The 26,122-nt window shown below is 42.4% G+C and overlaps 1 protein-coding gene across 4 annotated transcripts in view; it reads right to left on the minus strand.

The window, feature by feature from the left end:
• Window positions 1–25,770, minus strand: part of LOC148305860 (uncharacterized) — a 38,529-nt gene extending 12,759 nt beyond the window's left edge. For 3 of the 4 annotated variants that reach the window (XR_015838085.1, XM_088265924.1, XM_088265925.1), the window contains exons 1-12: window positions 25,397–25,770; window positions 13,133–13,807; window positions 12,040–12,121; window positions 10,770–11,192; window positions 9,657–10,515; window positions 9,260–9,393; window positions 8,299–8,473; window positions 6,936–7,564; window positions 6,073–6,231; window positions 4,384–4,452; window positions 1,626–1,722; window positions 197–1,065 (exon numbers count right to left, since the gene is read on the minus strand). Coding sequence is in view for 2 of the 4 variants with exons in the window: in XM_088265924.1 (XP_088122050.1) it covers window positions 197–1,065; window positions 1,626–1,722; window positions 4,384–4,452; window positions 6,073–6,231; window positions 6,936–7,564; window positions 8,299–8,473; window positions 9,260–9,393; window positions 9,657–10,515; window positions 10,770–11,192; window positions 12,040–12,121; window positions 13,133–13,206 (3,570 nt within the window). In the remaining 2 variants the exon portion in view is untranslated. Of the gene's footprint in view, window positions 1–196; window positions 1,066–1,625; window positions 1,723–4,383; window positions 4,453–6,072; window positions 6,232–6,935; window positions 7,565–8,298; window positions 8,474–9,259; window positions 9,394–9,656; window positions 10,516–10,769; window positions 11,242–12,039; window positions 12,122–13,132; window positions 13,808–25,396 lie in introns of those variants that run through there. The other variant, XR_015838086.1, reaches the window with a different exon arrangement.
• Window positions 25,771–26,122: the final 352 nt, after the last annotated feature.

Below are 26,122 nucleotides of genomic sequence, written 5' to 3' on the forward strand. Positions count from 1 at the left end.
ATATTATAATTAAGTTATAATAAAATATTTATAGTGATTTAAAAAAAAAAGGTACATTTTGATTATAAAATGGAAAATCATACAGTTAGTGATTCAAATATAAATTATATTTTCATTATATTTTGTAAATATTTAATTGATTTTCCATGAAATAAATACGTAGCAGAGATGAAACATATGGACAGTTGAAAGGTACCTGAGTGGCGGGTGAAACGGGCGGCTCTCTGCCGTACAGTCCCTTGAAGTTCCTCTCCACGCTGCGCTCCCGCTCCGACCTCCCCGCGAACCCGCCCGGGGAGCTCCGGTACTGCCGGTTCAGGTTCTTGGGGAAGTTCTGGTAGGTCCTGGCGCCGCCGCGGCCCCAGGCGGGCCGCGAGGCCGGGCGGCGCTCCGCCAGCCGCGGCACGAAGGCCTCCGCCTCGTTGCTCAGCGTGCTGCCGGCCGCGCGCGCCGCCAGCTCGCGGGACGCGCGCTCCGGGCTGCCCTGCCGGCTCATGGAGCGCACGCCGCCCCGGAAGGGCTTCCGGCGCTCGCGGCCGCCGCGCTCGCTGCGGTTGTCGTCCGCCAAGGAGTGGGCGCGCTGGATGGCGTCCATGTTCCTCTCCATCTGGTTGACCGCGTTCCTCCGGTCCAAGTTTTGGGACGCGGTGTCTCGGTACGTGAACGGGAGCACCCCGTAACCGAGATGGTTCTGCCCGTAGATCGTGTTGGCCAAGCCGTGATCTGCGCCCTGGAAAGTAGCGTCGTTGGACAGGTAGCCCTGGTAGTTGGCGCAGGGCGTGGCCCGCGAGGAGCCGGAGTTGGAGGGCGCCCGCGAGAGCAGGTGCTTGAAGGGCGAGCGGACGCTGTTCCGGCCGCTCTCCTGGAACTTGGCGTGCGGGGGCTCGTAGGGGGGCGCGTAGGCGGGCTCCGGGGGCCGCGGGAAGGGCTGCAGCAGGGGGTAGTGCGGGGGAGGCGGGGGCGGCTGGTAGGGGTAGTACTGCGGCCCGGGAGCCACCATCACGGGCTGCGGGTAGAACCCGGGAGGGTTGAGAGGCGACTCCGCGTGCGGCGGAATGAAGGCGCCTGCAAAACAACATTTCATTAAACAAAATTAGATCGAAAGGTGCAGCTCCGAGGAATACCGCAGGGCTCAGTCTCGCGTCCTACCCGCAGAAAGTAGTAATGTACCAAAAACCGCACAGAACAGCTCACAAAACTGCGCACTTGAACGATCGCGCACAGGACGCAATTCGCAGGATGATTCAAGATTAGGTCTAGCAAAAGTCAGCATGCGTTCGAAGCAACTATATTTAAAATACATAAAAAAAAATTAACACATCCTTTAGGAACCGAAAAACAAATGTTAACAATGTATAATGTTTGGATAAGGAAAAAGACCGAGGTAACAGATGTGGCTCAAAGAATCGCGGGACAAAAATAGAACTGAGGATAGATGGACGAAGTGCGACGCTGGACTGGTGGCCTAGAAGCGCGGGTAGACCCCAGAAAAAATGTCCGATGGTATAAGGAGAGTCGCGTCCGGCAGAGAACTGCGCAAGTCCAAGAGGGAGGGGTTTGTTCAATACCGGAAACGAGAAGGATGCAGTAAGTTAGTATAAAAAAATGTGCGGTGGTATTCTCACCGTGCGGCGGCATCTTTTGTGAGACGTCGGGCAAGTGTTGGTGCTGCGCTCCGTACAACGCCATGTGCGGCCAGCCCCACGGCCCGGCACTCTGCACCTGGAAACAATTTCAACCAATTATTTTGGGAAGCTGAACTTTTGGAGCTGCGAGAAATCTATTGCCGACAGTGTCTAAAATATGTTTTTTGTGCCAACATTTATTTCATAAAAAAATATTAATAGATCTAGCCAAAGAATCAATAATTTACTAGAAATCCCTGTTCCCAAATCCAGATTCCCGCAAATACACTTATTTTTCATAGCTCCAAAACTGTTTAATTCATTCCACAAAGACTATATGTCAGACATTCAGTAACTAAATTTGTTTCCATTTGAAATTTTGCTTAAATTATTTATTGAAAAAACACATCTAAGTACCGTCTTCTTTTAAATGTATAACTCGTAAAGTACTATCGCTCACTCCTTTCAAGAACGTCATAAATCAAAAAACTTGATTTTTCAGGAGATAGTTTTTAAAGTTTAAGAATATAATACAATATATTAAAAATAAATATCCAGCCACTTATTGAACTTTTTACTTTGCAACACATCTTTTTAAGTAAAACCTAGAGGTTTTTTCTCCATTTGAAAAATATCAAGTATTTATTTATTTATTTTAAACTTCATGTACAGAAAATAAAAAGTACATTGGCGGGCTTATTGCTAAAAAGCAATATCTTCCAACCGACTAAATACGGACTAGTGATATTGATCAAAACGTTTGATACCATATAAAGCCGTTTGCAATCAGAGGGTAGATAGTACTTGAACATTTAAAAAACATAAATTACAAATTGACATTTAAAAAAAACATAAATTACATATTAATATACCAATTACCAATTAACAAAAGACGATAATAAGGAGGGCAAAGGAAGAAGGGAGTTTAGGGAAGGAGGTAGAGGGAGGAGGTTTGATGGACAGTTAGGATTCTAATGACAGATAGTAATGTCTCAGACGTTTAAACATTTAGTATATTTAGTATATTTAAAAAAATAATTAAACAATACCTTTTCTTCAAAATGCAAAAACAACACTTTCTGTCCTGTAGCGGGTAAATATTAAGTTAAAAATATGCCGCTTTTGCTGGGATATAGTACATTTTCTGGGCATTCCGAAAACATGTACAACTGAAAATTGACGATTTTTGATTTACGACGTTCTTGAAAGGAGTGAGCGATATTTGCTAACTTTTTCATTTACATCTTTTTAATCATTTGTTTTCTGTTAAAATCAAATATTTGTAATTTATATTAGCACTTTTAATCTAATTTTACTTCTCGTAATATCTATTGTATTCTTGCCAGTGCCCTTTACTATAACCCAAAATATAATGTATACCCACAAATAGGCCATGCCTTTGTGGGATCTTTTATGTATAAACATTTTATACTTTTCTGTAATTGTAATCTTTTCCGCCATGAACAAAGTTAAGTGTTATTGTTACGTTCAACAGATGGCGCTGCCACTGCGGTCAAACAAGGCTGTTGCTCAAAAAAAATATTTTGGCCTGCGACAGGTGTAAGAAGAAAAAAATATATTAATTATTGTTTTGGGCGGTGTTTTCATCAAGCCTGGCCCTAATTAGTACACTCATCAAAGTAGCCGCAACGTCCAATTCCCGTCTGTACAATGTTTCTTGGCGTCTCTCGCACTCTACCAATAGTACTAAATTTAGCGAGCGCGCATTTGCTGTTGCAGGCCCGATGGCGTGGAATGCTCTTCCACCAGTGGTTACAAATAGTGAGAATAAGATAATCTTTGGAATGAAAACTGAAAACACATTTACAACATTTTGAGTGTGTCCAAATACTTGTTCACAAAATCTGGACTATCTCCAATTACAGGAGTTATAACTCCTGTAATTGGAGATAATCCAGATTTTGTGAACAAGTATTTGGACACACTCAAAATGTTGTAAATAAATTATCTGGTCAAATTATAAGCTTAATAATAAAAATGAAAATGGTATTTTCTGGCGTTTCTCATGTGTGTGATTATAATCCAGGATTCGGATCTCACATACTAATATAAGAGTTTCTGCTTAATAAAAAGCTTCTTTACATCTCACCAATAGATGTCTCTAGTGAAGTTCTAGTGATTCAAGAACAAAGTTTCTAAATTGGTTCATATATATGGAACTTCCAAGAATTTGAGTAGTGTGGTTGTCAATAATGGGTAGAATTGGTGAATGTTACACGTGTGTAAAGTGATAACTTAAACCAGCCTATGACGGTCGTAAGCCCCGTAAATGTCCAGACTTCCATATTCTTCTTCATCTTTGATGAGATGTCAAAAAATAATATGAAAACACATTTGTTTGCTAAATCATTTCCACCATAATATTTTCCCCAATTCATTCACAGTGAAGCGCCCTTGAGGTAGTATTTTACGAAAATGGCGCTATATACATTATCCAAATTTATTATTATTATTATTAGAAGCTTATGAGGCAAGAGTCTTCGGGATAGAATAAGGAACGCCAGGATCAGGGGAATATGCAAGATGGAAGATGTCGTTAGGTGGGGAAGGCAACGAAGGAGACAATGGTATAGAATGGAACCATCCAAACCCCCCCATATTGCACTGTACGGCCAACCCAAGGCAGACCACCAAAGAGATGGATTGACAGCTGGGAATCCACATCGCAGGAGGCTAAACCCTCTTAAAAACAGGCCACAAGGCCTACACCAAGAAGAAGAAAATGATTATATCCCACCTGGAACATTTGCTGCGGAACCAATCCGGGAGGGGGTCCGGACACCTGGTACTGCTGTACATCATCCCCCTGGAAGAAAAAAACCAATCTTCTATAGTCACATTACTATTTATCATTAGAATCCTAACTGTCCATCAAACCTCCTCCCTCTACCTCCTTCCCTAAACTCCCTTCTTCCTTATTAATTTGTAATTTATGTTGCTCACAGATTCGTACGGAGTTTTTTTATGGTTAAAATACTTTTCACGTATTGTCATGTGATTGTTTTAATACAGTGACCTCCGCGAGGATGTAATGAAGATATTTTGAAAGTTTCAAACGTTTCCTACGCTTAACCTTTCCAGGAGTACAATAATTAATGTCCGACCCTCTCCGGGCAGTAGGTTTTTTTCACATAAAATATATATTTAAAAAAAAAATAATCTTTGTATTATGAAGATAGAAATTATATAAAAATAATTTAAATAAAAACTAAAATTCACCATCTCTAGGTTTTATTTTATGACAAAGTTAAATACAAATATCCACAGATGTCATTACTGTACAAATTACATCATATTGGACGTTCATTAACGCGGATACTCCTTTGAGGAAAATTCGCACCGACGTTCCTTTACGTCCACACTCCCGGAAAGCAGTATAGCAATGGGTCAAGTACAAACAAACAGGCAGACAGGACATTTTTAAATTAATCAATTTAATTAAATAAACCACATCTGCTCCCTAGGTGGAGCATACGGAGTCTACGATATACGATATATATATATTTTTTAAACCCTTATCCGCACCTCAATGGTGCATAGGGCACTGTATCATTTATATCGTTTATACGCAGTGTTATCTCAATCGATTACACATGAAGGATAGGTGATCAGCCCTCCACTCCAGGTACCAGTCCAGTGTAATATTGAATAAATATTAGAGTGAAAAAATCACTTATATTTACTTATTTATTTTTTTACAAAAATGTTAATAAAATTAGTATATAACCACTCACCGAGATTTTTACGTCTACCGGTTTCGAGACGTACCCGTCTCTTCGTCGGGACAATCACTACCACAGCATGCAAACAATACTACCCTTGCATGCTGTGTTAGTGATTGTCCTGACGAAGAGACGGGTACGTCTCGAAACCGGTAGACATAAAAATCTCGGTGAGTGGTTATATACTAATTTTATTAACATTTTTGTAAAAAAATAAATAAGTAAAAATGACTAACCACAAAGTAAATGCTTTAAATATTAATAATATTGAGAACACTTATATTTATTAAACCCCCCTGGGAATTGAACCCGGGACCTCCAGAACGGTAGGCGAGCATGCTGACCATTACACTACGGAGGCGGACATATATATATATGTATATCGTATATCGTAGTCATACAGGAGAAAGTAACTTAATGCATTTTTAACAAAAACGTGATCATGATGACTATTTGATATGGTATAGCTTAATATTACCCTGATTTAAGGATTTTAAACTTGGAAGTATAATATATTGACTTGTTAAAAATGACTAACTGCATTGGTGTTTATTTTTTTTGCCAAGCAAAAGTGACTTAAATGACCCCCCTGAACATTTTAAATTTTGTTAGTTGGCACTTTCTTCTGTACAACTATGATATTGTATATAGATTTAAGGAAATGCTGAGAAGATCCCGATTGGCCCGCACTAGATTGTCCCTACCTGTGTGTTGTACGGCGCGGGTGCGTGCTGCGGCTGCATCTGCGGCAGCATGTGCGGCGCGTAGGGCAGCGGCGCGGGGGGCCCGCAGGGGGCGCAGGGCTGGCAGCCCGGGGGGCACCCCGGAGGGACGCGCATCAGCGCCGTCTGGTACGCCTGCAGCTGCAATGCCGTTATATAACCGTAGAAAAACATCAAAATAATTTACACCCTGACATTTCACGGGCAAGTAATGCATTGAACTGGGGGCCACACGAGCTTAGTACTCTCTTATGGTAGAGAAAGTCCTGAGGTATCTCTACATGAGAGAGTGCGGCTATTATCCTTGTTCTACCCGACCCAGTCCCTCCAGGGTATGCTCGGCTACAACAGTCTAGAGACTGGAAGGAATGGGCAATTGATAAGGCATTTGTATCCATTGTTGCGCGGTATGATAGATAATCCTGAAATTATCCGGAGCATCGGTCTGTATGTTCCCGATAATTATCTAGGTCGGTGTCAAATTGGATCAAACGAAATCAGAGTAGTCTAACTGTCTCGCTCTCTCCTTGTGGTAATAGCACTTTATTAGAGTGAAAGAAACAAAAAACAAAAAATTAAGGTGCTGATATATAAGAAAGTAGAACTCACGGTATTGACAAAAACAATATTTTGAAACATTTAACAATTTGAAAATATAAAAATAAAAAAGGGAAAAATTTACGCCTAGTTATGGCATTTTCAAACAAATGAAAACAAATCATTAGTCACATAATCAATTTTTGTGTGATTTTTAAACAATAAAATATAACTTAGTTGACTGAAGAAATCAGTGTTTGGCTTGACATTCAATACATAAATGATATACATATATACTTGACACAGACCTCTTGATTAGGGTCTTGGTAGGAATTGGGCGGGTAGAACGGCTCCATGGGCACGTTGCCGTAGAACCCCTCGTACGGCTGCATGTAGTTCGGCCTCCTGTCCTGCACGTTCACCGCGTAGCTCTCCTCCTTCCACTCCTTGGGCGCCACGGCCTCCGGCAGCCCGTAGTCGAAGCAGTTCTTGTTCAGGTTCTCCAGCAGCGCCTCCTGCGAGTTCTGCATCGCGGCCTTGGTCTTGTGGAACTGCCGGTAGTCGAAGGCGGGGGCCTCCGCGACAGTCTGGACCTTCGGGAAGGTTTGGGCCGGCGGCGGCTCCGGGGCGCTCGCGACGGCCTCGGCCGCCTTCGCGCTCGCTTGCCCGATCTGCTGGCCAGACGCCCCGCCAGTCGGCTCGAGAGACACCTCAGCGTACTGCGCGACCTCCTCCTTCTCTATGTCGCACTGGCTGTAGATGTCTTTGGTCGCGACGGGGTCTGCTGCGGGCTGCATCGCGTCGCCCTCCTGCGCCCGGCTCACCTTGTCTAGGCACTCTGTGCAGGCGCAGTTGGGAGGTTTTTCCTCGTTTTCTCCGTTGGTCATGTTGGCGATGGTTTTTTGGGCGGTTTCTTCAGCAGGTTGCTCCGATTGAACTGAAATTTAAAAAATCATTCATTCAAAAATTTATTTATTCAAAATAGTTACACTAATAAATATAAAGCCAGTTACACAATTACACATTATGTTTTATAATTTTTCATAGCCTATGCCTACTCGTGAGTGGATTTACTCTTTATGTTTAAAGTTACTAAAATTTCATGTAATTCATGAGTGAAAATTCTAAGCAAAAACACTCGCTTTTACTATTAGTATAGATAGGATGAATGTTCGCGGAAAAGCACATATCGCTCACTCCTTTCAACATCGTCATATACCAAAAAACTTGACTTTTCAGTTGATCGTTTTTAAAGTTTAAGGATATAATACAATGTGTTAAAAATAAATATCAAGCCACTTTTTTAACTTTTTACTGTGCAACAGACCTTTTTTCTCCATATGAAAAATATTTAGTATATTTAAAAGAAAAATTACAATACAAAATGCAAAAACCACTCTTTCTGCCCTGTAGCGGGTAAATATTAAGTTAAAAATATGCCTCTTTTGCTGGGATATAGTACTTTTCTGGGCATCTCTGGGAAAACATACACAACTGAAAATTGACGATTTTTGATTTATGACGTTCTTGAAAGGAGTGAGCGATGTATCCATTCAAATACTGCCATATGTACTGCAATTTACCAAGTATTCAAATATTTGGTAAATAGCAGTACATATTTGTATTGTGAGGGGGGGTTCGTATGGGATGATGCGCGGATGCGTGTCTCACCGGGCGGCGCAGGGCCCTCGGAGCCGGGGCTCAGCGTGGCGCGCTGCTTCTCCAGGCGGGAGCGGCGCCGCTCGGGGTTGCACAGCACGCGCACCTCGCGCCCTCCCGGGGTGGGCGGGTTGGCCGGGTCGTAGTAGTACAGCGAGCCGTCCAGGTTGGTGAGCGGCTGCCCACTCTGCAAGCAGGTCCCTCGTTGGTGTCAACAGTAACAACAATATCCCGCAATCAAGCGCACATAACACCCACATGGTCTGGTGATCGTTGTTCTAGAATAGTCTCTCCTTAAAAGCGTTCACTCACTCGGAGCTCCTAATAACTTATACGAGGTCAGTTTAAAAAGTGTCCGACCATAATTTTTTTTGGAAAAACAAATAACGCTTTTAGGGCGGAGCTTAGATCAGTGTACTGCCGCGTGTGCCGCGGCACACTGGTGTACCGTGTAAAGAGTCTAGTCTGAAAACTTTATGTAATTTTCAGATCATCACTTGGTTCTTCCCAAGAAAGGACACTTTTCATTCCTCGCCACAACACATCATTCTTCAGTAATCCTCCTCTGTCCAAGCGGCCAGACTGTGGAATGAATTACCTCTCCGCGTAAACAAATGCACCTTCTCTAATCACTTTTAAGGAACGTCTGAGACATTACTATCATTAGTATCCTAACTGTCCATCAAACCTCCTCCCTCTACCTCCTTCCCTAAACTCCCTTCTTCCTTTGCCTTCCTTATTATCATCAATTTATAATTTATGTTTTTTAAATGGTCAAGTACTATCTACCCTCTGATTGCAAACAGCTATATATGGTATCAAACGTTTTGACCAATATCACTAGTCTCTTTTGGTTGGTCGGAAGATATTGCTTTTTAGCGATAAGCCCGCCAATGTACTTATTTATTTTCTGTACATGAATTTTAAATAAATAAATCATGTTATTAGATTATTAGCGGGAGATACAGCTCACCTGGGGATGTATGATGAGCGCGCCGGGCGGCACGGCGGCCATGTCCGTGATGGCCCACAGGACCCCGGTGGGCGGGGCCGACTGCACCATGGAGTCGCTGCGGGCGCTCAGCGTGTGGTAGCCCGAGGAGTTGCCTGCAACGCACGCACACTTCACATAGCTAGGGGCCCTTCAGGAGGTACGCACTGACGACTGGACGCTTGCTCTTCAAGCACACGGGATTCAGAGTGACAGTTGACATTAAACTAATCTAAAATAAAAATAAGATGCCATTCTTTGGAACGCGCTATAGGAACGCGCTCTAGGAGAACGTCACTTTGTGGTGTGAGTGTCGAACAAGCAAGTGACCGCGCACAGGGTGGGGGTGGGTGTAGTAATAATGGAAGAAGGCGCTCACCCGGCGACAGTCTCCAGTTCTGGCTGGCCGCCTCCCCCTTGCGGGAGAGCGCGCGCGCGGGCGCCGGGCGCGCCTCTTCCTCCGCGCCCACGCCTCCGAAGGAGTGCGCCTTGCACACGGCCGCGCGCGCGGCGGGCGCGCCCTCCAGCGACTGCACCTTGAGCAGGCGCGCGCGCTCGCCGCCGCCCTCCGAGTCGAAGATGCGCCGCCGCGCGCGCGAGTACTCCTCCTCGCGCTGCTCGAAGCTCTTGGAGCGCGGCGCGGGGCGCGCGGGCCGCGGGGCGCCGGCCGCCTCCTCGTCCAGCGAGAGCGCGTCCCGCTTGAGGATGGAGGGCGCGGGCGCGGCGGGCGCGGCGGGCGCGTCGGGCGCGCACCAGCGCCGGAAGGGGCAGACGGCCGGCACGCGCCCGCCGCCCGGCGGCTTGCTGACGAACACGACCTGGCGCGCGGCGTGGTCCAGGCCGTGGCGCAGGCCGAACAGCTCGGCGCAGCGGTGCACCAGCAGGCGGCCGTAGGACGACACCTGCGGGAAGCGCAGCTCGCGGCGCGCGGGGTCCCGCAGCAGCGCGAGCATCTCGCGCTCCAGCTGCAGCAGCGCGGCGCGGTCCCGCGGGCTCTTGTTGAGCGTCTCGCGCACGAAGCGCTCCAGGTCGAGCTCGGCGGGCGCCTCTAGGCTGCTGTCGCGGCTGAGCGCCGAGTGCTGGCCGCTGTCGGCGCTGCCGCCCGAGTGCTGCTTGCGCAGCTCGGGGGACAGCCGCCCGCAGCCGGCGCAGCGCTCCCAGCAGCACACGCCCGGCTCCTGCTTGCAGGGGCAGCCGGCCCCCCCCTCCTCCTCCTCCCGCGGCGCTCCCGACGTCACCTGGAACTCACAAACACCCGCAGTTCAGAACTAGCTTAGACAGTGCCCGCCGTGCATTTGGGACACAGTCTGTGCCAGCTTAGAAAGTGCCCACCGTGCATTTGGCGCGCAGTGTGTGAATAAATAATAATTTTTGAAAAAACACAAAATTTGCGATATCTTATGAACAGACCTCGTGGTTGTTATTTTATTACATAAAATGCAATTCCACAATGTCAGTGCAAAATTTAATCTAACAACAATTTTCGTCTCACCTGAATTTCCACCTGCTGAAATTCCACCTTCAACGCGGGGCTCTGCTTCCCGTCGCTTTCCGCGAGCCCCCCCGGGAGCGCCTCCGGGAGCCCCTCGCCGGGCCCGCGGGGGTCCCCTACGTCCAGGCGGATGCACCTGACGCCGCCGGCCACGAGGCACTCGTAGCACTTGCAGTCCGCCGCGCACGGCTCGCCGCCGGCCTTGTCGCCCTCCACGTTCATGTTGCTGCGGTCGCCGTCGTTGTTGTTGGCCGCCGCCTCCGCGCCCCTTCCGGCGGCGCCCTTGGGGCCGGGCGGTGCCCGGGGGGCCGCCTCCTCCGCCGGGCGGCCCTCCGTGTCCGCGCCGGACTCCTTCTTCATCCGCGGCGGCGACTGGCTCTCCCGGATGGCCTGGCTGCGCACCAGCTGCTTGCTCTTGAAGCTCTGCCGAGACAAGATCACGTTACGCTTCCTGCGACTGCCGTCTCTGCGCCTGCAGAGTTGATTAGTCGTTGATTACACCGACAACGGGTGATTGGTCAGTAATCATACCGACAAAGGGTGATCAGTTGTTGACTACATCGCAGTCGTTGATCACACTGACAAAGGGTGATCAGTCATTGATCACACCGACAAAGGGTGATCAGTCATTGATCACACCGACAAAGGGTGATCAGTTGTTGATCACACCGACAAAGGGTGATCAGTTGTTGATCACACCGATAAAGGGTGATCAGTCGTTGATCACACCGACAAAGGGAAATCAGTCGTTGATCACACCGATAAAGGGTGATCAGTCGTTGATCACACCGACAAAGGGTGATCAGTCGTTAACTACATCGCAATCGTTGATCACACTGACAAAGGGTGATCAGTCATTGATCACACCGACAAAGGGTGATCAGTCATTGATCACACCGACAGAGGGTGATGCATTATATAACGAGTACCCAAAATAATGGATCTATTTCAAGATACAAAGAAACATCTATAACAAATGCCACTGGACAATTTCAAAGGTGACATTTTTCATTTATTTAGTATCTGCGGAAAAAAGTCCCAATATTGCATACTTTAGACTTAAGACCTTTAGATAGTTGTACAGTTGGACCGTTACTCTGACTGTATAGGTGTACAGTTAGACCGTTACTCTGACTGTATAGGTGTAGTTAGACTGTTACTCTGACTGTATAGGTGTAGTTACACCGTTACTCTTACAGTATAGGTGTACAGTTAGACCGTTACTCTGACTGTATGTGTATACAGTTAGAGTAACGCTGCTACGGCCTACCCTGGTTCTGTTGAACGGAGCTGGAGAGCTGTCGCTCAGTCGCCGGAGGCTCGAGAAGGCGGAACTGTCAGGGATACTCCAACTGGAACAACAATGGGAAAGGTTATTTCTTTTCTTTTACATTTATGATCGATTCACACAATGGAGGAATTTGAGTGAGTTTCTGCGGACAAAACTGTATCTGGGGAGTCAGTTTTTTTGTTTACATTTTATAATTTTATATCATAGTCGAAGCTATGAATAACATATCGCTCACTCCTTTCAAGAACGTCATAAATAAAAAATCCACAATTTTCAGTTGTGCATGCTTTCGGAATGCCCAGAAAACTTACTATATCCCAGCAAAAGAGGCATATTTTTAACTTAATATTTACCCGCTACAGGGCAGAAAGTGTTGTTTTTGCATTTGGAAGAAAAGGTATTGTTTAATTATTTTTTTAAATATACTAAATATTTTTCAAATGGAGAAAAAATCTTCAGGTTTTACCTAAAAAGATTTGATGCACAGTAAAAAGTTCAAAAAGTGGCTTGATTTTATTTTTAAAACATTGTATTATATTTTTAAATTTTAAAAACGTTCTCCTGAAAAATCAAGTTTTTTGATTTATGACGTTCTTGAAAGGAGTGAGCGATATGGTATCAAACGTTTTCATCAATATCACTAGTCTGTTTTTGGTTGGTCGGAAGATATTGCTTTTTGGCAATAAGCCCATCAATGTATTTTTTATTTTCTGTACATGAAGTTTATTCATTCAAACCCTTATCCGAACCCCAATGGTGCATAGGGCACTGCATCATACAAACGCAGTGTTATCTTGACGGTTAACACACAAAGGAAAGGTGATCAGCCCTCCGCTTCAGGTATCAGTCAGGGGGAATATTGAATAAATATAAGAGTGAAAAAATCACCCCCCCCTGGAAATCAAACCCAGAACCTCCAAAACGGTAGCCGAGCGTGCTGACCATTACACTACGGAGGCGGACTAGACACGAAGTTTAAATATAATAAAATAAAATAAAAATAAACTAGAACCCAGTCAGGGATCCAAAATGACCAAGCTGAAAAAGAATGACAAGGAGAGTTTGGACTCACTTGTCTTTGCCTGAAGTGCCGTTCCCGTGGGTTTTCCTCATGCTAGCCGCCCGCCAGTCCTTGTGGGGATCCATCGGGGACCAGGAGGCCTCAGCAGCTCATCCTGCGCCCGTCCCCGACTCTCCAGTGACTAAATCCGACTAGAATAGATAAGTGTCCAAATCCCGCTACTCAAAACCGACAAAAATTATTGTCCTAAAATTATATCATGTTGACTTTCCGGGAGACATTGTATAGTTTCGAAGGCAACGAGTAAAAGGGCCGATAATTTTAAAGCTCAGTTCTTTAAAGTACTATTTGTATTATAATTAGTTTGGAAATTCCTTAGTGCGTTTGGTTTAAGAAGACTAGTATTCTCTTTGTCCGAGGTTCCTCTCTCTTCCGTGGTCCATCTCCAGCCTCCGCTGCCTCTCTCTGATCTTCATCTCACCAGCTCCGTCCGAGACGGCCGCCGCGACTCAGTCAGACCGCATCGCATCTCATCCGAGGGGGTTTTCAGTCACTGCCGATAAGTTCAATCGTTGCGGTGTAAATGCAATCTCAAATTTTGATATTGATGATGGGACGGTGAAGGACGTATAGTTGACGCAGTCGAATTTTTTAATGTGTATATATATACTCCCTTGTCGATATATCAGTGCGAGGACAGCACCATCTATTGACGAGATGTGAAACCTGCGAACAAAGGAAATAAAGTGCATGTTAGACCTCGGTTCTTAATGCATGTTTGTGCTGCAACTTCTAGTGCATGTTGGTCTTCGGATCGACAATTCGCATATGTTAAACATTTTATGTAGTTTAAAGTGTATAATATATAAATGCGTCAAACATTTTATGTAGTTTAAAGTGTGTAATATAAAAAGGCAGATAATTTGTCCGCCTCCGTAGTGTAATGATCAGTGCGCTCGGCTACCGTACTGGAGGTCCCGGGTTCGATTCCCAGGGAGGGTCAAGTAAATATAAGTGATGTTTTCACTCTAATATTTATTCTATATTACCCTGGACTGGTACCTGAAGCGGAGCGCTGATCACCTTTCCTTCATGTGTTTACAATCAAGATAACACTGCGTATAGATGATGTAGTGCCCTATGCACCATTGGGGTGCGGATAAGGGTTTGAATATAAAATTAGTTTATTGAATCTCTTTTGGAATCGAGCCATGCTGGAGATCCCAAGTTCGATTCTAAATAATTATATAGAAATATATAAAACCCTTATCCGCACCCAAATGCTGCATAGGGCAACGCAGTGTTATCTTGATCGTTTATACATGAAGGAAAGGTGATCAGCCCTCCGCTGAGTTAAATAATTATCAGTGATAATATAATCGCCCTAACATTTATTCAACATTACAAAGATCGAGACAGCACCGCGTCAATACGACGCAGTGCCCTATGCACCATTCGGTGTGCGGACAAGGGTCGGAAGACGAAGAAGGAGCATTTTAATGACATTAAAAAAATATATTAACAAAAAAAAACACGAAACGGCAAACTTGGTTTATGACATGTTTAACCCTTACTGGTCCAATATCGAATCTCATTGGACATGGATTTTTTCCTCTTAGGTCCCATGTCGGATGTTATTCCACATGGTTTTTCATCATTAATAATAATAATAAACCCCTTATCCGCACCCCAATGGTGCATAGGGCACTGCGTCATATAAACGCAGAGTTATCTTGATCGTTTACGCATGAAGGAAAGGTGATCAGCCCTCCGCTTCAGGTACCAGTCCAGGGTAATATTGAATAAATATTACAGTGAAAAAATCACTAATATTTATTTGACCCCACCCTGGGAATCGAACCCGGGACCTCCAGAACGGTAGCCGAGCGTGCTGACCATTACACTACGGAGGCGGTACCTTTTTCATCATTAGTATTATTTATTTGAATTCCAAGCTTACATTTTTGTCGATAGTATCTATTACAACAGTATGTGGAGCAGACACAAAGCATTTTTTTCCAATTGGAATGTAACAGTCTAGCTAGATTTTTTTTTTTGATATCAGGGGACCGGAAAGGCTTAAGTGCCGAAACCGATGACTTGATGACGTCACGCGGAGTAGCGCCGGCAAAGGTCATCGTGACGTCATCGCCGGGTGTTTCACGCGATCGATTCTCGACCTAATCTGGAGCCCTGGGGAGGGGGGGGACTGTCCCAACGTGACCCCTCTCGCAACGCCGGCCCGCCTGTCAAAAAAGCGCTAGCGAACGCAGCCGGCTTCGTTCGAAATGTGCAATATCGCTCACTGCTTTCGAGAACGTCATAAATCAAAAAACTTGATAATACAATGTATAAAATATAATACACTGTATTAAAAACAAATATCAAGCCACTTATTGAACTTTTTACTGTGCAACAGATCTTTTTAGGTAAAACCTGAAGGTTTTTTCTCCATTTGAAAAATATTTAGTATATTTAAAAAAATTATTAAACAACACCTTTGGACACACTCAAAATGTAAGAATTTAAGTAGTGTGATGTGTAGAATTGGTGAATATTACACGTGTGTAAAGAGATCACTTAAACCAGCCTATGACGGTCGTCAGCCCCGTAAATGCCCAGACTTCCTCCTCTTCATCTTTGTGATGTCAAAAATAATGTGACTTATAATAATTAACTAGCTAACCATCACGCGGGTAGGCAGAGATAATAGAACGCCACACCACTGCGTCTTTACGAACAATATTCGCAATAACAACGTTTTGCCACACATTCGTCGACAATTTATCAGTCTTAAATCTCGTAAAGTAATTCACGGTGGTAAGTGTCCGTTTCGATTCACCCCCCTCAACGTTTCGATTCACCCCCCTCAACGTTTTGATTCACCCCCCTCGACGTTTCGATTCACCCCCCTCGACGTTTCGATTTACCCCCCTCGACGTTTCGATTCACCCCTAAGGTTCCGATTCACCCTAGTATGCCGGAAAGAAGATTCAGTCATTTCGTGATAGATCGCTTGTGTACTACACGGAATTTTACCGTCCGGCAGTACATTTTTTTAAAATCAAAGCGACTACGACAGTTAAAAAGTGATCGAGTTCACGCGCAATCACGCACCGATCCGAAAAAAGACGGCCAAAATCACAAGCCAATCGTCCGTTTTATCATGCTAACTGACGTGCCGGACGGTGAAATTACACGGAATTTTACCGTCCGGCACGTCAGTTAGCGTTTTAAAACGACTGGCTTGTGATTTTGTCCATCTTTCTTCGGATCGGTGCGTGAACACGTTGCGCGTAAATTCCATCACGCTAAACTGTCGCAGTCGCTTTAATTTTTCAAAACCGGACTGCCGGACGGTAAAATTCCGTGTAGTGCACAAGCGGCCATAGGGTCAACGGCGATTCACCGTTAGCTACATGCTTGTACAATATATCCACTTTATGGTTCATCCACTTAGAGGCAAACGTCTCCCGGACACGCGAGGACTTGATGGAAAATGGCGCGCACCGCCCCTTTCGCTATCCGACGTATCTTTTTGATTGAAAACTCCGTAATCCTGTATTGTCAATATACATCAAAACACGATTTACGACTTAATTTCCTGTAATCTCTCTCATTATTCTATAATATTCTCCATAATTTATGTATCAATTTTAAGTCAAACACAGATTTTTTGAGTCTATATTGAAAGCTCATTTTTTCACTCAAATATTTATTCAATATTACCCTGGATTGGTTCCTGAAGCGGAGGGCTGATCACATTTCCTTAATTTTTTAACGATCAAGATAACACTACGTTATGATGCAGTGCCCTATGCACCATTTGGGTGCGGATAAGGATTTTTTTTTTTTTATATAAATATATATTGAAAGCTGTCCCACCGCATGCCCAGATCTGATACAGAAGCATCTAGGCTTCTAGGCATATTAAATTTAAGTCTCTTTTTTATAGAAAACCAGTTAAGTTCTTCTCTCATTTTTTTGAATGATTTATTTTTGACTCATCGCTATATTTTGTAAAATTTCTAATTTATTTAAATTTCCTACATTTGCTAAAATTAATATCGTTGAGCAGTAGTCTATGTGTGGAATAATGATTGTTTTATAAATGAGTTCTGCAGTATTTTTATTTATTACGTTCTATCCATGAGGCAGTACAGTTCTATCCGTGTAGGAACAAACACACGAGAATAGAAAGTAAAATGAAAATATACAAAACATGTCGCTCACTCCTTTCAAGAACGTCATAAATCAAAAATCGTAAATTTTCAGTTGTGCGTGTCTTGGGAATGCCCAGAAAATGTACTGTATCCCAGCAAAAGCGGCATATTTTTAACTAAATATTTACCCGCTACAGGGCAGAAAGTGTTGTTTCTGCATTTCGAAGAAAAGGTATTGATTAATTAATTTTTTGAAATAAACAAGTTATTTTTCAAATGGAGAAAAAACCTTCAGGTTTTACCTAAAAAGATCTGTTGCACAGTAAAAAAATTCAATAAGTGGCTTGATATTTAATTTTAATTAATTGTATCATATTTTTAAACTTTAAAAACGTTCTCCTGAAAAATCATATATTTTGATTTATGACGTTCTTGAAAGGAGTGAGCGATGTGTTCGACCAATAGCCACTTATGGGATTGAGGCAAGACCAGATACTTCCAGAGCTAAATCTCGACTTGGAACCTCCGAGATGAAGACTCTCCGATCCATAACCGGAAACGCATTGCGAGACCGAGTAAGAAATACCGACATCCGGAGCATGTGTAAGACGGAGGATATCGTGAGGTGGGGACGACAACGAAGGCGATACTGGAAGGAACATATAAACAGAATGTCAGAAGACAGACTTCCACGTATCGCCCTCCAAGGCATCCCTGAAGGACGCAGACCCCCAGGCAGGTCTCCGAAAAGATGAAAAGAAAGCTGGGAGTCGACACCCCAAGAGCGAGATGTGGAGGTACAGATCCCTAGGATCTACAAAAGGAAGAAGATATTCTATCCACTTCTCGGGAGAGAACACCTTCCATTCCTCCACATAACGCAGCATCCTTCAGCCCTCATCTCCACACCAAGAGATCGCCTTCTCTGTACACTTTCATCAGCGGGAAGGGTGGTGCATATACGGCCTAAAGCTCTGAATTATGGACCTAATGTTAGTTCAGCCCACTGAGCAAGGATGCCATTACATTTGTAAAACCTTCAAACTTATCAACATTTCAAGGAAAGAACAAAAAACTAATTTGCAATCGGAACTGGTACACGGTGTGCGAAAAAACACGCCACTTATTCATTCATTCATGAAATGTTTTTGGCGGTACATACACACGAATGACTTGGCTGATCACACGGCATTTTCAGAATAGCCCTTTGTCGGGATGTTGGATTATTGGCTAATAAATTAATATGAAAAATCCCAAGACTATCGATAACATTCTTATTGAAATCTGTAGGTAACTAAGGGAGATATGAAGGTTTAAACTTTACATATTTGAATAAAACGAAAAACGTGCGTTCGCATACGTCATCGAATTTCCGTCGTCGAACGTTTTATGACGTCATATGATTTATTGTCTAGAGCTGTAATAGTAGTAGTGTGGATTGTTTGTTTACCACTACACTATCATTTGTGTTATACAAATATGAGGGGAGGGGGGACCATAGAGCCGCTAATAATTTAACAATGACACCAACATTAAATAACTCCATCGTTTCTGTGACGTCATTCAATGCCAACTTACGAAAATAACGTTTTTTTCGAAGGATTTTTTTTCCAAAAGAAAATGATGAATGAAAATATTAATTATATCGGCTGTTATAAACACTTTACGAGTCTAATACAATCCTTAATAGGTTGAGTATGTTTTGACATACTCAACCTATAAAGGTTGAGTATGTATAACATCGATTATTACATCCCTACTCAGGCTTCAACTTTATAAGTTTCATAGCCTATGCCTACTCGTGAGTGGATTTACTCTTTATGTTTAAAGTTACTATAATTTCATGTAATTCCTGTTTGTCCGCCTCCGTAGTGTAATGGTCAGCACGCTCGGCTACCGTTCTGGAGGTCCCGGGTTCGATTCCCAGGGGGGGTCAAATAAATATAAGTGATTTTTTCACTTCAATATTTATTCAATATTACCCTGGACTGGTACCTGAAGCGGAGGGCTGATCACCTTTCCTTCGTGTGTTAACGATCAAAATAACACTGTGTTTATATAATGCAGTGCCCTATGCACCATTGGGGTGCGGATAAGGGTATTTATTATTATATATAATTTCATGTAATTCATGAGCGAAAATTCTCGGCAAAAACACTCGCGGTCCACGTCACGCGTTCCGGGCTATCCGCTACCCGTGATTCAGAATCAAAGCGCCGAGCACGCGAGTCCGTAAGGCTCACAGTCGCGTGCGGAGAGGCGGTGCGAGGTACGGTGACGTCACACGCCGGAGCGATATGGGGCCGCGCGAATATGACCTTTAGGAAGTGCGGCGATACCCGGACCGGCCGCCTCCGCAGGGGCAGGCAGAGAGACAGAACGCCACTTTGCAAACATTCTTCGCCTCTTCCCGCGAGTGTTTCGGTCTAGAATTTTCACTCATGAATTACATGAAATTATGGTAACTTTAAACATAAAGAGTAAATCCACTCGCGAGTAGGCATAGGCTATGAAACTTAAAGAGTTGAAGCCTGAGTAGGGTCATGATAAGCGGTGTTGCATAAGCCGTAGTTAGTTTTCAGAGTCACTTGGACGTTAAGTAATACAAAAAAATATATAAATAAATCGCCTCTTCCACATTCATACACTAAATACTAATCCCTTTCACTGCCTACACAAAGGTACTTCTTGAAGGTGGATTTTTTTTTATGTATTTAATTTAATTTAATATGGTTACAAACGTTTTTTTCGTATAATTTTATTTCATTTTCAAAACATTTCTCCTGACAATCTTAAAATTAAAAACGCAGTTCTCTCCAATAAAGAGACTGGGCTCTTGTGCTTGGAGAGGGACTTACACTTGTAAGTTATGTTTGTTGGTAATAAAATTTATTAAAACTAACTAACTAACCATCACGCCGCTTCCCCGCAGGGGTAGGCAGATAGAATCGAACGCCACACCACTCTGTCTTTGCAAACATTCTTTGCCTCTTCTACATTCATGCATCTCCTCATACATACCCGGCGTTTATTACGACTCCTGACCCGGCCGCTTTCAAGACATACCTGATTGTGCCAAGTTTTCCTCGGTCGTCCTCTGCTTCTTTTTCCAACTACATTCGCTCCATAAATTTGTTTAACCGTTCTTTCTTCACTCATACGCTCCACATGTCCAAACCATCTCAACACACCTTTCTTAATTTTATCGATAATGCTTATCTCAGCCTTACATTCTTTCCTTATTTCATCATTCGAACATCTATCAAACATCGTTTTGCCACACATTCGTCTGAGGGATCGCATTTCGACTGCATTCAGTCTGCTTTCATCCTTCTTTTGCCAACTCCATGCTTCGCTTCCATACATAAGGGTTTGAACCAGAACTCCATTGTGTACTGCCAGTTTAGCTTCCGCTGATAGATTTTTATTTGCTAAAACTGATTTTAGTGCACCATTCACTCTCCTTTCTATGTCTTTATCAATCTTTCCATCCAAAATTTATTTTTATTGAAATTATTATTATGTTTTTCTTTCTTAGATTAATATTTATAAAAGAGATTTAAAAGATTCAACAAAAACTGTTGATAATTATGGAGTAACAGCGGAAATACATTAACTAATTGATATTGCAAACGATAGCATCAATAATAAAGCCCTTATCCGCACCCCAATGGTGCATAGGGCACTGCGTCATATAAACGCAGTGTTATCTTGATCGTTTACACATGACGGAAAGGTGATCAGCCCTCCGCTTCAGGCACCAGTCCAGGGTAATATTGAATAAATATTACAGTGAAAAAATCACTAATATTTATTTGACCCCCCCTGGGAATCGAACCCGGGACCTCCAGAACGGTAGCCGAGCGTGCTGACCATTATTACACTACGGAGGCGGACATTTTTTTATAATTTTTTTTTAGCATTATATGCAACATTTTTAATGTGTCCAAATACTTGTTCATCTCACCAATAGATGTCTGTAGTGAATGTCTAGTGATTCAAGAATAATGTTTCGAAAATTGGTTCATATAATATTTATAGAACTTCCAAGAATTTGAGTAGCGTGGTTGTCAATAATGGGTAGAATTGGTGAATGTTACACGTGTGTAAAGTGATCACTTAAACCAGCCTTTGACGGTCGTCAGCCCCGTAAATGCCCAGAGTATGTATGTGGTTCAAATTTCGAAACGTAGTGCTTGAATCACTAGTATTTCACTAGACATCTATTGGTGAGATGAAATAAGCTTTTCATTGAGCAGAGTATCTTTCATTTGTATGCGAATATTATTCTATTATAATGGGTAGAATTGGTGAATGTTACACGTGTGTAAAATGATCACTTAAACCAGTCGGTCGTCAGCCCCGTAAATGCCCAGACTTCCATATTCTTCTTCATCTTTGATGAGATGTCAAAAAATAATATGATAGCATTGTATGTTCATATATATTTATACATAAATAATAAGATAGACTTTAGTCACTATCCGCCTCCGTAGTGTAATGGTCAGCACGCTCGGCTACCGTTCTGGAGGTCCCGGGTTCGATTCCCAAGGGGGGTAAAATAAATATTAGTGATTTTTTCACTGTAATATTTATTCAATACCATGGACTGGTACCTAAAGCGGAGGGCTCATCACCTTTCCTTCATGTGTAAACGATCAAGCTAACTAACTAACTAACTAACCATCACGCCGCTTCCCCGCAGGGGTAGGCAGAGAGAATAGAGCGCCACACCACTCTGTCCTTGCAAACATTCTTCGCCTCTTCCACGTTCATGCATCTCCTCATACATACCCGCCGATAACACTGATCAAGATAACACTGCGTTAATATGACACAGTGCCCTATGCATCCATTGGGGTGCGGATAAGGGCTTTATTATTATTATTATTATTAGTCATTATCAGAATTAAAACTAAAAAATCTGACGTGCTAATTTTTTTGCTTTCGTATTTGAATTCAGCTTTGCAAAGTGCATAAAGATCAGGTATTTTCAAGCCAGTTACTAAATAAAAGTTTTAAATTGTTGGCCAGTGTAATTTAGGTAAAATTTGAAATCGAAACAAACTTACAGGTTAATATTTACTTGTGCGGGTACATATAGTCTGCAGCCGGCTGCTTGAAAGGTCGAGCGACTTCTCGGAACTCCCCCAGCCGACTGCTGACCTTGGACGTGCGTCACGTTATCGAATATGGGCCGTTCTCGAATCATAATCGGAACTAGATTACCGACTGTGTACAACAACGGTCGGGGTAAATTACCCTAAATAGGGTAATTTTTTTTGGGGTAACAAGGAAAAGCGATCTCTCAGAAGAATGTGCGACAAAACGATGTACGATAGATGTGCGAATAGTGAAATAAGGAAGGAATGCAAAGCTGAGATAAGCATTATCGATAAATTAAGAAAGGTGTTTTGAGATGGTTTGGACATGTGGAACGTATGAGTGAGGAAAGAACGGTAAAACAAATTTACGAGGCGCACGTTATTGGGAAAAGAAGCAGAGGAAGACCGAGAAAAACATGGCACGATCAGGTATGCCAAATACTTGAAAGTGGTCAGGTTGGGAGTCGTAACAATCGGCGGGTATGTATGAGGAGATGCATGAACGTGGAAGAGGCGAAGAATGTTTGCAAGGACAGAGTGGTGTGGCGCTCTATTCTCTCTGCCTACCCCTGCGGGGAAGCGGCGTGATGGTTAGTTAGTTAGAAAATTTTCCTAACTAGTTAGTTAGGATTTTTTTCTATAATAGGTACTTGATCGTGCCAATTTTTCATCAAATTTGTTTGCTTACCCCTAAATAACTAAACTATATTTGTACATTGTAGATACATAGTAACTAAACAATCGTCAGGCGGACTACGCAATTAAAAACGTGAAAATTAAAAAAAATATTTATGAAAAATAGTAACTGGTTACATGGCACTTACGTTTGGTGTATTAGGAATGAATGTAAGAGACATTTAACCTCTAAGCTGCTCGATTTCGAGTGTCAAACTTTCCGTCCCGTGCTGGATTATTTTACATTACAATATTTTTGACAATAAAGCATATTTTTGCCTATTTTTGTAGTGAAACTTTCGGATATCCATCATAGATGTTCACAGTACACAATGCACTTTACTTATTATGTTTTTATGGTGTATTTACTCAAAAATATTAACATTTACGGACTCGCGGCCTAAAGTATGGCGGCTGTATAGAAGACGCGGCTGTCGTATCTGCGGAGCACGAGCCGACCGGAAGTATTCACGATAAAGTTGACACTAAATTAAAATAATTTTGATATTTTATGACAGTAAATCAAAGAGAACTAATTTATCCATGCCTCGAACCAAATTTAAGTGCAAAAAATTATCCATAGGTGTTGTACGTTAAGTTAAAAAACGACTATGCATGCGATCCGCAGTCAACGGTACTTCTATAAAAAAAAACGACAATAGATGCGATCCGCAGCTTACGGGTTAACAATAAATCACTTTAATTTATATTTGAAGCCCCAACTTTGTGATTTTCGATTTTACAATTAAAATGTAACTTTGTTTTAAAATCTCTAAAATTTTTACTATAACTTTACTATACTTACCTGTTTTTTTACTATACTTACCTGTTTTTTTGTTACTCATTACTGGAAATGTATTTATCAAACTGTTCGGTTAAATTTCCAAATAAAATAAAATAAATTAAGAAGTTCTCCTTCACTGCTGTGACTTCTCATCAAAGATGAAGAAGAATATGGGAGTCTGGGCGTTCACGGGGCTGACGACCATCATAGGCTGGTTTAAGTGATCACTTTACACACGTGTAGCATTCACCAATTCTAACCATTATTGACAATCACACTACTCAAATTCTTGGAAGTTCTATATATATAATATATAAACCAATTTTGAAACATTGTTTTTGAATCACTAGAACTTCACTAGAGACATCTATTGGTGAGATTGAATTATAGATTTGGTGAATGTTACACGTGTGTAAAGTGATCACTTAAACCAACCTATGACGGTTCTCAGCCCCGTAAATTCCCAGACTTCCATATTCTTCTTCATGTTTGATGAGATCTCAAAAAATAATATAAACAATACTCCTATAATTGTGAACAAGTATTTGGACACACTCAAAATGTTGAGCAACTTTTTCACATATTTTTTTGCTCGTTATACGAATTATTCGTTATAAGAGGTTCCACTGTAATACAAACCCCCACACAGGAAGTATTCAACAAATTACAACTTTGACAGTCGAACAAGTATATCCTAACACTATTCTCACATTTCGCTCAATCCTTTCAACAACGTCATATATCAAAAATCGTCAATTTTCAGTTGTGCATGTTTTCGGTATGCCCAGAAAAAGTACTATATCCCAGCAAAAGCGGCATATTTTAAACTTAATATTTACCCGCTACAGGGCAGAAAGTGTTGTTTTTGCATTTTGAAGAAAATGTATCGTTTAATTATTTTTTTACATATACTGAATATTTTTCAAATGGAGAAAAAACATTCATGTTTTACCTAAAAAGATCTGTTGCACAGTAAAAAGATCAATAAGTGGCTTCATATTTATTTTTAATACATTTTATTATATTTTTAAACTTTAAAAACGATCTCCTGAAATTTTGATATATTTAAATATTAGTCTATTGCAATAATGCAAAAATTGTAAATCTCAGACATTTTTTGACGTGCGAAATTAATTTGTATTAAAAAAGTATCGATTACGTTCCGATTCTGGCAACACTGAATTTAACGTCAAATTGAGAAAAAATCCCATTATTAAAAAAAATTGCGAATTTTTAACGAGACTTGAGCGAAGATGAATTCATGAAAGCGTTTCAGCGAACACAAACGAGAAATGAGAATGATGTTTGTTCGCATGCCTCAGATTTGACGGAGGTACATAATAAAAACGAAATTTCAGCACGGCAAAGACGTGGAAATTGGAAAAACTACTCGCGAAAAGATTGCCGTTTCGCCAGAAAGATAAAAAATGTCATTAAGAATAGCGATTCGATGCCAATTTGTATATGTACATCTATTTTCTACGTCAGAGAAACGTGTATAACGCTTTTATATTATATAGGTAGGCCGTCTAAGCAAGCTGTCATCGCGTAAAACATAAATAAAAAGGTAAAAATAAATTCGACTTACGCAATATTGCGGAGTCCTTTTCGCTGACGGACTGACGAGTAACTCGACGGGGTGTGCGCTCGCCGTAATCCTTCATTTTCCTCGGGAAAAACCAATCACTCGGAGCACTCGGAAGGGAGACGATAAACCGAGAGGGCCATGACTGGGCCGTGCGATCCGACCCGCGGGAATCGCGCGGGAACCACTCGCGAGCGCGCGGCGGTCGGCGATCGGGCGCGGCGGCGATGATGTATTTCTAATTATAAATTGGTAATAATCGGGATATCGCGAGCGGATTTCACACTTTTCTCTTTCGGTGTAATAATAAAAATAAAATGACAAGTCGTCATTTGACATGCGCGCGCCTAATATTTTCGTACACCAGCGCCACCTGGCGGCACCTATCGCACTATATAGGTCGCAAGCTCACTTGAATCTCGGCGATTTTTCGTCATACAAAGAGTACGCGATACAAAGAATGCTCTTTCTCTTTTTAACATAACTAAACTTGCAAGCTGTTACATTCAATTACAAGTAAAACGCTCTCCGTCTCCCTTTTTCATTACATAGATGGCAAGATTTACTAAATTCTGATTTCGACTATTTTCATTTGTAGAAAGAGATAAAGCAATACACGTTGTTCTTATCTCTTTTTAATATCCATAGGTCGCAAGCGATATATTTTATTTTCGACAAACTGTATTGACTGAGGTGGGAGATGGCGCAATACAAAACGACTTGTGTCTC

The sequence above is a fragment of the Brachycentrus maculatus genome, unplaced genomic scaffold (genome assembly GCF_059751285.1).
Source record: "Brachycentrus maculatus isolate JH-2025_06_01 unplaced genomic scaffold, ASM5975128v1 h1tg000259l, whole genome shotgun sequence".
Lineage (NCBI taxonomy): Eukaryota > Metazoa > Arthropoda > Insecta > Trichoptera > Brachycentridae > Brachycentrus > Brachycentrus maculatus.